This window comes from Scedosporium apiospermum, assembly GCF_000732125.1.
Source record: "Scedosporium apiospermum strain IHEM 14462 chromosome Unknown SEQ_SAPIO_0143, whole genome shotgun sequence".
NCBI classification, from domain to species: domain Eukaryota; kingdom Fungi; phylum Ascomycota; class Sordariomycetes; order Microascales; family Microascaceae; genus Scedosporium; species Scedosporium apiospermum.
Window position 1 is genome coordinate 1,090,173 of NW_015971844.1, and position 12,464 is coordinate 1,102,636.

General features: G+C 52.2%; 5 protein-coding genes across 5 annotated transcripts; 3 read left to right on the forward strand and 2 right to left on the reverse strand.

Annotated features, from left to right (window-relative positions):
* Window positions 1–375: 375 nt before the first annotated feature.
* SAPIO_CDS9600 (uncharacterized protein) lies at window positions 376–2,206 on the forward strand (the record flags this gene model as incomplete). Its single annotated transcript, XM_016790950.1, has 6 exons — window positions 376–382; window positions 527–557; window positions 767–822; window positions 943–973; window positions 1,103–1,874; window positions 1,976–2,206. The coding sequence occupies 6 exons, from the start codon at window positions 376–378 to the stop codon at window positions 2,204–2,206; spliced, it is 1,128 nt and encodes a 375-aa protein (XP_016639460.1).
* Window positions 2,207–2,953: 747 nt separating this feature from the next.
* SAPIO_CDS9601 (uncharacterized protein) lies at window positions 2,954–3,648 on the reverse strand (the record flags this gene model as incomplete). The annotated part of the gene is made up of 2 exons (XM_016790951.1): window positions 2,954–3,412; window positions 3,481–3,648. The coding sequence occupies 2 exons, from the start codon at window positions 3,646–3,648 to the stop codon at window positions 2,954–2,956; spliced, it is 627 nt and encodes a 208-aa protein (XP_016639461.1).
* Window positions 3,649–5,088: 1,440 nt separating this feature from the next.
* SAPIO_CDS9602 (uncharacterized protein) lies at window positions 5,089–5,571 on the forward strand (the record flags this gene model as incomplete). The annotated part of the gene is made up of 2 exons (XM_016790952.1): window positions 5,089–5,194; window positions 5,336–5,571. The coding sequence occupies 2 exons, from the start codon at window positions 5,089–5,091 to the stop codon at window positions 5,569–5,571; spliced, it is 342 nt and encodes a 113-aa protein (XP_016639462.1).
* Window positions 5,572–5,947: 376 nt separating this feature from the next.
* SAPIO_CDS9603 (WD repeat domain-containing protein) lies at window positions 5,948–8,570 on the reverse strand (the record flags this gene model as incomplete). The annotated part of the gene is made up of 3 exons (XM_016790953.1): window positions 5,948–6,080; window positions 6,142–8,375; window positions 8,439–8,570. The coding sequence occupies 3 exons, from the start codon at window positions 8,568–8,570 to the stop codon at window positions 5,948–5,950; spliced, it is 2,499 nt and encodes an 832-aa protein (XP_016639463.1).
* A 1,453-nt stretch (window positions 8,571–10,023) lies between these two features.
* On the forward strand, window positions 10,024–11,062 carry SAPIO_CDS9604 (Mitochondrial folate carrier protein; the record flags this gene model as incomplete). The annotated part of the gene is made up of 2 exons (XM_016790954.1): window positions 10,024–10,147; window positions 10,227–11,062. 2 exons carry the CDS (start codon window positions 10,024–10,026, stop codon window positions 11,060–11,062), a joined length of 960 nt encoding a protein of 319 aa, XP_016639464.1.
* Between the last annotated feature and the right edge of the window lie 1,402 nt (window positions 11,063–12,464).

Consider the following 12,464-nt stretch of genomic DNA (forward strand, 5'->3'; position numbering starts at 1 on the left):
CTGTACTTGTACCACACCCAACACCCCAAGCCAACACCCTCGCCCACGCCCACACACAACACTCTCCCCCCAATCTAGGACATCGACACCACTGAAATACTACAAAGTGTACTGCCTCCTTCGTACCTTAGTTCTTCCCTCATTACTACCACCCCCACCACCCGAATAAATTCCAAGTCTCCTCTATTTCCCCCCTTCTACCTCTCGACATCCCCAATCTAGAAAGCCACCGCCTCTTTCTTAAACCTCCTCACGACACTTCAAGCCCGCTTCTGCTCTCACGATCTGGATCGCGCGAGCTTCGTTAATTCCAGTTCTTTTCTCTTCTCTGAACGAATTTCTCTCATATTCTCCTATCTTCAGTAAACCGTCACAATGGAAGGTACGTCAGCGTCAAATTTTCCTGTATCTATCTCGGCTGCTCTGGCCACAAGTCAGATCAGCTTGTTCTCCGACCACAAGTCAACCGCGGACGTTCCCTTATCGAGATGCATCATTTGCTGATATTTGCTTCTCCCGACGACAGACGAAGTTGCCGCCCTCGTTATCGACAATGGGTAAGCTTCCTTTGCTCCCCCCCGCCGGCCCTTCTCACCGACCTTGGGCTAGCTCCCCACCCCCCCTTTTGAGACATCTCGTCCTTACCATCCCGACTGTCCCCAAATCCATTGCGAGGACCAGGGAACGAGTCTCAAAACTACGGGGTCCATCAATATTTGATAGATAATACTTCCTCGCGGTCTTCAGTATCTAATTCGGATGATAGTTCCGGCATGTGCAAGGCCGGTTTCGCCGGTGACGATGCCCCTCGTGCTGTCTTCCGTAAGTTTAGACCCCCGCCCTTTTCCCTGCCCTACATTTGATTCCATCTCCGCCTCTGGAGGGAAGTCGAAAAAGCTAGTCTCTTCATGTCAAGCATGATGTGCTGACCGCTGCTTGTAGCCTCTATCGTTGGCCGTCCTCGCCACCATGGGTATGTCCCTTTCCTCATGACCCTCCCCAAGCTGCGGCGGCAGCAGCCATGGCTCCGTCGCAGTTCCGCCTCACCACTCTCGAAAGAGACCTAAGAGAGCTCTTCCTAACCGCGTCTCGCGTAATCCAGTATCATGATTGGCATGGGCCAGAAGGACTCCTATGTCGGTGACGAGGCTCAGTCGAAGCGTGGTATTCTCACCCTCCGCTACCCTATTGAGCACGGTGTCGTCACCAACTGGGATGACATGGAGAAGATCTGGCACCACACCTTCTATAACGAGCTCCGTGTTGCCCCCGAGGAGCACCCCGTCCTCCTTACCGAGGCCCCCATCAACCCCAAGTCCAACCGTGAGAAGATGACCCAGATCGTCTTCGAGACCTTCAACGCCCCCGCCTTCTACGTCTCCATCCAGGCCGTCCTGTCTCTGTACGCCTCCGGTCGTACCACCGGTATTGTGCTCGACTCCGGTGATGGTGTGACCCACGTTGTCCCCATCTACGAGGGTTTCGCGCTTCCCCACGCCATTGCCCGTATCGACATGGCCGGTCGTGACTTGACTGACTACCTCATGAAGATCTTGGCTGAGCGAGGCTACTCCTTCTCCACCACGGCCGAGCGTGAAATCGTCCGTGATATCAAGGAGAAGCTCTGCTACGTCGCCCTTGACTTTGAGCAGGAGATCCAGACTGCTGCCCAGAGCTCCAGCTTGGAGAAGTCTTACGAGCTTCCTGATGGTCAGGTCATCACCATCGGCAACGAGCGATTCCGTGCCCCCGAAGCCCTCTTCCAGCCCTCTGTCCTCGGTCTTGAGAGCGGTGGTATCCACGTTACCACTTGGCAGTCGATCATGAAGTGTGACGTCGACGTTCGAAAGGATCTCTACGGCAACATCGTCATGGTATGTTATTCCTGGTGTCGAGGACGAGTTTTCTCCTGTCCACCATCACTTCTTTATCTATCTCTCTAGATGGATCGTGCTAACAAATGTTGCTTTAATAGTCTGGTGGTACTACCATGTACCCTGGTCTCTCCGACCGTATGCAGAAGGAGATCACTGCTCTTGCTCCTTCTTCGATGAAGGTCAAGATCATTGCTCCTCCTGAGCGAAAGTACTCCGTATGGATTGGTGGATCTATCTTGGCGTCTCTGTCGACCTTCCAGCAGATGTGGATCTCCAAGCAGGAGTACGACGAGAGCGGTCCCTCGATTGTCCACCGAAAGTGCTTCTAAGGTTAGAGACGACCATTACCAACCAGTTTGCGCTCTTTTTTTAGACAGTATATGAGGACAGGGAACTAATATTATAATTGTGTCGTTCATGTGTAGTTCACTTGGTCCCACGTCATACCCACTCTCTCTTCACGAGCCCACGCCGTCGTTCGGAGGTTGCGACCAATACTCAAAGCACTTGAGCCGCTACCCATGTATTCCTGTCGAGTCTCATAGTTAAACACACCAAAAAGTTTATTTTTTGACCTGGTCGGAGGGGGGGATTGGGCTTTCCCAAGCGTTGTTCGGTCACACGAAATTCACGAAATGCCCTCATTTCTTTTTTTCCCTTGTTCTTCTGTCCCTTTTTTTTTTCCCAATAGCCGGGAGGGATGCGCAGGTGCGCGGTTAGGAGTGGACTCGCTTAACAACAATTGTGGTTCATACAATACACATTGCTTCACCCTCTTTTATCTAGATGCGTCGAGGCGATGTTGCACAGTTGTAGTTTCTTTTGGTCGCATACTCGCGAAGAAATGTCAAAATTCGTGGGCTTCAAGATGTTGTTCTTCTGTTCTGTTTGCTGATTAGTCCTCGGTGTTTTGTGATGCTACGATGAGTGATGGCGATGGATCGGGGATGTATAGGCGCAGTGGATTGTACATGGTGTTACTGGTGATGGTGATGATACAGTCTACGGAGGTATTGGTTCTATTCCTATGTTATGCGTACAATTCTATAGTCGTATAAAAAGCAAAGGCGGTATGGTTACAGATCGTTCGGGTTGCTTGAAGATGTCTTCCCCTTCTCAGTGGCGGCAGGAGTATTCTCTTCGAGATGAGACGCAGACTCGTTGAGCTCCTGCGGCTTCTCTACGTCATCGTTGCCTTTCTCGCCGCTAGGCTCCCCGTTTAGTTCGTCCGTTCGACGGATTTCCTCGCTCTCTCTATCGCCGTCGTCCTCCTGAAGGCCCAGCGCAGCCCTCTTCTCCTCCTCGAGCTTTCGATACTTCCTCCTACTCTTCTTAGAAGCGCTCGCGCGCTTCTTCTGCTTGACATCCCCTACGATAGCCGACCGACTCTGCTCGCCGTTATATAACTCGTCGAGGCGCTGGGCGAGGATGTTGCGTGCGATAGCGCGGTTCTGGGAGCGCGAGCGGGTGGCTTGGGATTTTACGACGATGCCGGTTGGGAGGTGCTTTAGTTGGACGGCGGAGTTGGTTTTGTTCTAAGTTTTGTGTTTAGTCGGGCTTGCTGGGTTGAGGGGGAAGAGAGGAGAGACAGGGAAGGGCGTACGATTTTTTGGCCGCCGGGACCGCTGCCTTTTATGAAGACTTCTTCAATTTCAGAGTCAGGAGGAGGTTTTGGTCGGGGAGGGAGGATCTTGGAGAGCTGAGGCGTGGTGGTGAATAGGCGGCGTGGGAGAGTGGCACGGAGAGTGATGAAGGGGCGGGCGAGTGGCATGATGGGTACGTTCGATCACATTATCGATTAGGAGATCGAGCAGGGGGTGGAATTTGATGCTTCTTGAGCGCCTGGCGAGTGTTCAGTCGGGAAGAGTCGTCGATGGAGGGAGCTGGAGCATTGCGTCGTGATGCGCTCGATCTCGACGGATTCATCGATTCAATTGATACCAACCCTTGTCGGGAAAGCGAAGCTTTCCCAAGGAGTGTTTTGAGAATTCGTAGATTTCGAAGAACAATACGCAGGGAAAGCGCAGCTTGAGCAAGTTCAAATCGGTCCCCCACCCCCCCTTTTCTTCTATTCCATACCCCTCCCCATACCAGAAAAAAAAAAAGATGGCACAGACCACTTTGTTTCGCACTGATCGCTGATTGGGCGGTGAAAATTTTTTATTCCTGTCATTGGTCAGTAGTCACGGGAACATGGTAATGGCTCCGCAAAAAAGCGTCATAGTCACCTCTTGCTGGAGGTACGAAGTTAGTGTGCCACTTTTAGTACTGTTTCCAACATAACAGAAGCATGAAAAAATTACGCATCCAGGTTATTTGGAAAGAATGATATGGGTTATTGCTGACTTTTTTTTTCCTTCTTTCTTTTAACTAATATTTCATCGATTTCAGAAGTGGTTTTTTGAAAGTAGCTACTTTTCGGTGGGGTAGGGGGGCGTTTGGTGTAAAAGTGGAGAGGGGGTGAGGTTTCTGTCAGCTGGGGCCAGCCGCAGGCAAATGGGGGGGGGTTGAGGGGGGTCTCCCCCCTTATATTCTAAAAAGAAATGGGAATAGAAATGGGAACAGAAATGGGAACAGAAATGGGAACTGAAAATGGGAACTGAAATGAAGAAATCAAAATTGGAATGGCTTCAGCCATTCCAATTTCAACGTATGAACTCCGCAAAGCTTCAAGCTTTCCTGGAGTTCTGCTCGCACATATCAACGTCAGTGCGAGTAGAGAGTATTTTTCTTTGTACTTCGTACTTCGTACTCTGTAGTTGGGAAGGCCCCGCTGTATTTACTTTGGAAGAGTGATTGGGCGAAATTGTTAGCACGCTTTAGCCTTGAATTGAATTCCTTCGGGCTTCGGGCGTACTGACGTCCTCTGAAGCGCAAGATCAAATTAGTGCCAGGGGCACGCGAACCGTAAATAGAATCAGACCCTTTCGTTTCGAGAACCTCGTCCATTTTCTTCTATCTCTTTTACTCACCTCACCCCATTTTTCCTCGACGCAACAACCCTCGCAAACACCCAAGGTCTCTTTTTTTCTTTGATTATAAACCTGCGCATACGTGGAATTGAAGCGAGCACTCGTACCGAAAACACAATATTCCCTCCCAACCCGAGAGGAGAGGCCCGGCCACCGCGAACCAAACAGCCCTCTCTCTCCCCGAAAACCAACGACTCGATAGACAACCGCCCTCGCTTCTCGTCGAATCGCTCCCTACAATGGCTTTCCTCGCTTCGTTTGTCCGGTGGCTTGAGCTCAAGAAGTATCAGCTCGAAGTCACCTTTAGCGTCTACATCTACACCCCTTTCGAAAAGTTCATCTTCTGTACGCTTTCTCCCCCTTTCTTTCTCTTGCACCTTTGCGATTCAACCACAAAGGGAACAAAAAAAAAAAAAAAAAAAAAAAATCGGTTAGAGATAACACTTGAAGAAAAATCAACGAGATTAACGAAATGTGAAACAACAGGGTCCTTCGTCTTCCTCCTCGCCAGTCTCACCTTCATCGCAACGATCCTCTACCTCCCCCACCACATCATCTTCCTCATGAACCGCGCCTGGTTCTACGCCCACGGAGATAGCGTCGACGTCTTGGAATTGACAAAGGATGCCGTTCATACGCTTGCGCAGGGCGCCTTGAATGCGGGGACGTCGACGGCTAGTTCTGTTGCCGAGGCTGCGACGGAGATGATAAGGGACTTATGAACAAAATGCAAAGAGGTGGGGACGATTCGGCAGTTTTCTTTTCTTTTAGATGGTGGTGTAGAGTGCTTGGGGGAAAAGTTTTTTCTTTTTGCCTAGATCCCTAGGTCCCGCGGTAATGCTGGATGAGAGGAGAGAACTTCGGGCATACTGGAGGGTTGGGCGTTGAGGACTCGTTCTTCCTTGATTCTCGGGGCGCAAACGGGGAGGAGACTATTGTCACATCTCCGTTTCCTTTTCTTTGCTCTTTTATTCCTATAATGCCTTATAAATGCCCTAATGCGAATGTATATACTTTTCTGCCCCGGGGCTAATAATAGTAATAACCCATATCTCCGTTTTGTTCTACGCTTTATTCTCTCTCCTTTTTTGGTTTTATTTAGATGTCGTCAAAGTGGTATATCCGCAAACATGTATCCTCGCTAGCAATGGCTAGATCATGGCCCTCTGGTCTCTCTTCTGCTTTGGTTGGTCGCCAGGCAAGTTGGAGGACTGCCTTGGAAGGGCATAGGCTGTTGTACGGTTAGCAGGAAATAAGGATTGAAAAACAACGGAAAGACAAGGAGAACTCACGACTCATCCAGGTGTACTTCAGACACTATGGAAAGATCTCTGGTGTTGAGGGAGTAGATCGACAGTTGGCCAGCTTCGTTACCGACGGCGAGGACAGAGTGACCATCCCTGTTCCTCGTCCGGAGGATATCAATCGCAGTCACAGGATACTTCGAAGGAATCGTAGTAGCAGCCGAAAAGGCCAACTTCCCCTCAATGTCCTTCGCCAACCACGTCTTGACCTGCTTATCTCTACCGGCGGTAGCGAAAGCTCGAGGCCCATCCTCCTCACACGACGGAGCCCACGCGGCGTCAAGTATCATCCTCGCATGGCCCTTAGGGTTCAGCTGCAACGGCGCATACTTCGTCCGATCCTCCGCATCCCTTTCGAAAACGGCCCACTGCCTATCTCGCCCGACGCTCAGGAGAAATCTATCATCCGGCGAGAACCGCAAACGCGTGGCTGTCAGCGAGTGGGCGACAAGCGGGGGCTTGACCTCGGTCCACCGCTCCGTTTCGAAGAGCCGGATGACAGCGTGGTTCACCGAGCTGGCCTTGCAGGCGCTGGCGATGAGCGTGCCGTCGTTGCTTACGGCTAGGCAAGAGATTTCGTAGCCGTGGCCATAGAGCTTCTCGATCTCGGGCCAGAGCGTGTACTTGGACAGAGCGTCTTCGAAGGGCGGGCGATCGATATCGAGGGCCGACCGCAGTGCGGCGGTGGCCGTGTCTACTGTCTCACCACCGCCCTGGTTGTTGCCTGGGCCTGCGCCTGGACCGGCGATTTCGGGCGCGGAAGTGTCCTCGGCGTCGACGGCTTTGTTGGATAGACCAAGGACGGGAATGTTGGCGGCGTCGGGCATCTCCTCGACGCCGGACTGACCAAAGTCGCAGAGCTTGTTCAACAGGCGAGCCACGGCTCGAGGCTCCCTGAACACACGCATCAGCTTCTCGTCGGCTCCCGAGACGAACTCGGTATCCCTCAGCGAATCGATGCAGTTCAAGTCGTAGCCGTGGATTTGCGGTCTGGACATTTCGTGCCAGGTGTTCTGCCCTCCAGCCGTCCACGCCGCGTGGAGACGGGTGGTCTGATCGGAACTCGTGGACAAGAGGTATGCGCCGTTCCTTGACCAGGAAATGCCGGTAATGGCCTTCGTATGTCCTGTTACGGCGATGGCGGGATCCCATCTCTCGTTCGTTTCGCTATAATCCCAACGCCTCCAGCTTCCCGTGCGTCCGAGACAGACCATTGATTTCCCATCAGCCCTCCAGAGGCCCGTCCAGAAGCCACCGATACTGCCGGTCGCCGTCGTTGCTCCCTTGTCGCGGCTGATCTCGCCCAAGCGGGTCGTGCTCGCCCAGATACCGGTCACAGGATCAGGCTCCCAGATGGCGAGGGAGTTGTCCGCAGACGTTGAGAGCAACTTGGACACGCCATCTGCGCCGAGGTGCCACTGCACAGAGTAAATCCAATCCTCATGGCCCAAGAGTAGAGCCTCGAATGTGATGGAAAAGTCCCTATCGCGGACTCTTAATCTGTGGGCTTTGTTGGACGGGGCTTTCCCTGGGAGGTAGGCATTTCTTAGGGGATCTGAGGCAGCGGCGGCAGACAACTCGGGCAGTTGAGTACCTTCGTGGAGTCTCCAGAGACGGATATACTTGTCCTGGCTGGCAGAGGCCAATAGCAGGTCGCCGGGCCCGTCATCCCTCCTCTCGAGTGTGAAGTCGAGACATCGGATCCAATCTTCGTGGCCGGATAGTGTAGCCTGCGGTTTAAATTCGATAGTCTCATCAAGTACGCTGGCGGCATATACATGTATCGTCTTTCTCGTTCCTCCCACGGCAAGGACCAGGGTATTGCTATCGCTACCGAGCGTGGTCAGGGCCAGAGATAGCGGGATGTACCGAGGTTCCCGGTTGGTTTTGATGGTCTGGAGAGGATGGATCTGGCCGGCGTCGAACTTCCATATCCTAACGGTCTCGTCTGCACCGCCAGAAGCTAGAATCACAGGGCCAGGCTTGGACCATGACTTTAACACGGCGAGGGAGGTGATTGGTGTCGAGTGCGAGTCGACAGTGTGAAGGCACTTGCATTCAGAGAGGTCGCCATTTATCGACCACAGCTTGAGCTTCAGGTCGTCGGCGCCGGTGACGAGGTAGGATACTTGGTCTTCCTTAGCTCGAGGCAGAAACTTGACTACCTTGAGGACACCAGTGTGGCCGCTCAGGACAGTATTTATTCCCTTGGGAGAAGATGACTGATTTTAAGTTAGGTGTATTTCGTTTCATTTCATCCCCGACTTCCCTTGGAATCGACTCACCTCTGGCCTCCACAAAGCAACATTGTTGCTTGCACCGAAGGCCAAAACACCATCTGCACTCCAATCAGCAATGGAGCTGTGCCTGTTTGCACCTGTAGATAAATACTCTACTTTTGGTGATTTTTCTGTCATTTTGGGATGAAAAGAAAAAGTAATAAATAATTTCTCCCCTTTTCAGGTAGCAGTATCAGTGAAGTAGAAAATCCTCCACTAGATTTTGACCTGTTCTTGACGAGATGAGTCGCTGTGTGAAGATGAAGCCAATATCCTCCCCTCTCATTGGCTACTCACCGAAACCACCCTCGGTGAAGGAGAAAGTTAAAAAAGGCTGTCTGTGCACGGACCAATTGAATTTTTTGAGCGCGGTGTGAATTTTTGGCAGGCGTGATCGCATTTGAACTTGCTCTCTACAAGTTCTTGTTACTGCTGCGCTCCTTCCAACAGTCCATCTTCGACTCTTCGACATCACACACCGCTTTCGCTGCTCACAAGAAGACATACCAAGTCTATCGACGTTACCAGAAACACAATATCGCTCGAAGCCACACCAGTTTAATCCATCACAATGTCTCCCGTTTTCACCCTCTCCGAAGAGTCCAAGGTAACCACTCCTCCCGTTCGACCACGATAGCTTCCAAGTCGTGGTGCAGGCTTGCTGATATTGAGGAAACAGGAGCGCATTGGCCGCGTCATGGAGATCTCCAGGGTTGCCATCCACTAGTATGTCTTCATCCATCTCAGGCTTCCGAGTGCGAGCGATGCTAACCTGACCCTCCGTTTAGTGGCTACATCCCCCTGATCCTCTACCTTGGTACGGACCAAGATGCTGATTCACGATAAGAAGATTGTCTACTCACACTTCACATATAGGATACACCCGCAGCGAGCCCAGGCCGTCTCTCATCCGGTAAGACAACACAACAATCGCTCTGGCTACTTTGGTTTGGTCTAAGCTGACCCAACGACAGACTCATCTCTCCTCTCTTCTAAACATCAACCCAACCCATTCACCGAATAGCCATAATCAAAAATGCCACGGAACCCGATGATCGGAACCGCATTTTAGTCCACGAAGATGTCTTGATACGAAACGGAAAATAGGGGGATAGATGGCCATAAAGGCCCAGGTTGATGGATTCCACTCTGTTGCCGCACAAGAAGCCGGCGACGGATCTGTAACAATAGTCATGTTCTCTCTCCCTGTATGCATGTAGCAGGTTAACTCGAAATCATTTTTTAACTCGGGCATCTCTCTCTGTATTTCTCGTCCATTTTCTAAGTCTTCGAATGATGATGAATCCCTGCCGGGGCGCTTCTTCCTCTAAAAATTGTCCCGAAAATCTGACGGCAATTTCGGACGACGTCACAATTGATCTGCGCCTGCGCTACCCGAGCTCTGCCTCGAAGCTCGGCCTGGAAGAAAAAAAAATGTCCCTTACAAATCGCCTTCAAAGCACAACCCAGCGGCATCGCATCGCATCGCATCGCACCGCACCGCACCATCTCCCAACACTCGCTATCATGATAGCGACTTGGTAATGATCATGTACGAGTCAATATAAATACCAATTTACATGATCTTTCCATGGGTGCGTCCAAGCATGCGGGCCTTACTCCCGCTGGAGTCGAGTCCATCGCCGGCCTCACGGCTGGCTCAATAGCCACTCTGGTCGTGCATCCTCTCGACATTGTCAAGACTCGGATGCAAAGTTTGTGTTTCCCAGCCTTTCAGCCCCCAATCCGAGACCACGCCATTATACTAATTGCCCTTCCCTCCTCCCTGTCTAGTACACCGAAGCACCCTGAACGGAGGATCGCAAATCACCACAAAGGCCATCATCCGGGACATGATCCGCACCCCCCATCCGATTGCCTCCCTCTATCGCGGCTTAACTCCGAACCTCGTCGGAAACGCAGCGAGCTGGTCCATCTTCTTCTTCTTCAAGACCCGCGCCGAACGCACCCTCGCGACATGGAAGGGCCTAACTACGGACCATCCGTCTTCGTCTTCAATCAAGGCGAAGCTCAATCCGGCCGACTACTTCATAGCCTCCGGGATTGCGGGAGCCCTGACGCAGGTCATGACGAACCCCATCTGGGTGCTCAAGACGCGCATCCTCTCGTCGGACCGCTCAGCCCAGGGCGCTTACCCCGGCATGCTGTCCGGCGCAGCTCGGCTCTTCAAGACCGAAGGGATCTCCGGCTTCTACCGCGGCCTCGGCGTCAGTCTCCTCGGGGTATCCCACGGGGCCGTGCAATTCGCCGTGTACGAGCCGGCGAAACGCATGTACTTCGGACAGAGGGGACGGAGGGGTGAGAGTCAAAAGGAGATGATGACGACCGAGTCGACGCTTGTCATTTCGAGCTTGGCGAAGCTCGTCGCGGGCGCTGTGACGTATCCGCAGCAGGTGTTGAGGAGCAGGATGCAGAATTACGACGCCGACGAGAGGTTCGGGAGGGGCGTCCGCCAGGTTGTTGTGAGGATATGGCGGGAGGAGGGCGTTAGGGGGTTCTACAGGGGTCTCATGACTGGAGTTGTGAGAGTGCTTCCTGCTACTTGGGTGACGTTCTTGGTGTACGAGAACGTCAGGTTCTACCTTCCTCGATGGGTTGAGATCGTGTAGTGTCCGTTCCGCTAGCGTCGATCTACAGCTGCTTAGCGAAAGGTCCTGACGTTGGCACCGGCCACTTGGTCGGCGAAACGTACCCCTTGCTACGTCGCGACCTGCTCACGAGGTGCTCCCTTCGCAACCCCTAGTTTTGACATCTTGATCCCTCGCGAAGGCTACTTACCGCTCTCCTAGAAGCTCCGGCCAGCATGAGCCATTTCCGGCCTGCCAGTCTCGTCTCGTGCACAATCATCGGTGTCCGACCTGTACCATCACCATATACATACATTACTTACCTAGTCTACTATAGACAAGAATATACCGAGCGCTCACGCGCGCACTGAATAGAGAGCCATTCCACTTTGAACTTTTCACCTTACTACGACTTCTCTCTCGTGATCTTCCCGCGTCGCTTCGTGAGTGGCACGTGAGTTAATCACTGCACGCAAATGCTTCATGCCATGACGTGGAACGCAAGCTTCCACGAGAGACAGGATAACGAGATATCTCGAAAGATTACCCAAGACTGTCGGCCTTAATGGCTTCTGCTCTTGTTTCTCGGCTTTGCTTCCCCGAGACTCAACCAATGCAAAGCCAAGAATGCGGAGGCTGAGGACACTATCACTACACCCCGACCTATTGATCTGATTACGTGTTGTGTCAGAAGGTCTCTCCCTGGCACTATAGTTCTGGAACTTGCATGCATTTTCAAGATGCCCTAGTGTTTCGGCCTCTTCGCCCCTTCGTCCGCATTTCCCGTCCTGCTTTCCTAGTGCTCCTCAGGTGGACGGAGTCTACTACGGCACCAGTGTTTCTTGCTATCCGCTGGCGTCTCCATCCTCGGCGCAATGACAATGGCGTTGATGAATGGCGAGATATTTGCTGCAAGTTGTTGAGTTACTAGGGAAGCCTGGTATTGGTATTCTGTGCAGAATATCATCAGCCGACTGCGTGTTTCAGTGTTATTGGCCACCCTGCCGTTTCCATGGACACACTGATCTAGTTTTACTGCCACTAGCTATGGAGTACATCTGATCTCAACAATATCTGAGAACTGTAGGGCTTGGCCAACCCATTACGCTACAAGTGCACAAAGTGGAATGTACGGATTCCGAGAAAGAGTCTTCATTTCTCATCTCGCGTATCGTATTCCCATCTTCTTCGCTCTGCGAGATGTGATCGATCCAGACCTATTTCTCACCCCCATCCGCCTCACTCCCCATTCTTCCTCTGGAAGGGGGGGGGGGGTTCATCTTCAAGACCGACGCCATGACAGCCCCGCTGCCTGTCATCTCGGTTTTACTTCCTCGTCATAACCTCAACTACTTGTAGCTCCCCCAACTACCAAAAGGTGTAGGTCCACTTTCCAAGAACTGCTCATTACGCCATGAAGTAGCCCACCAACCTAAGAGAGGTA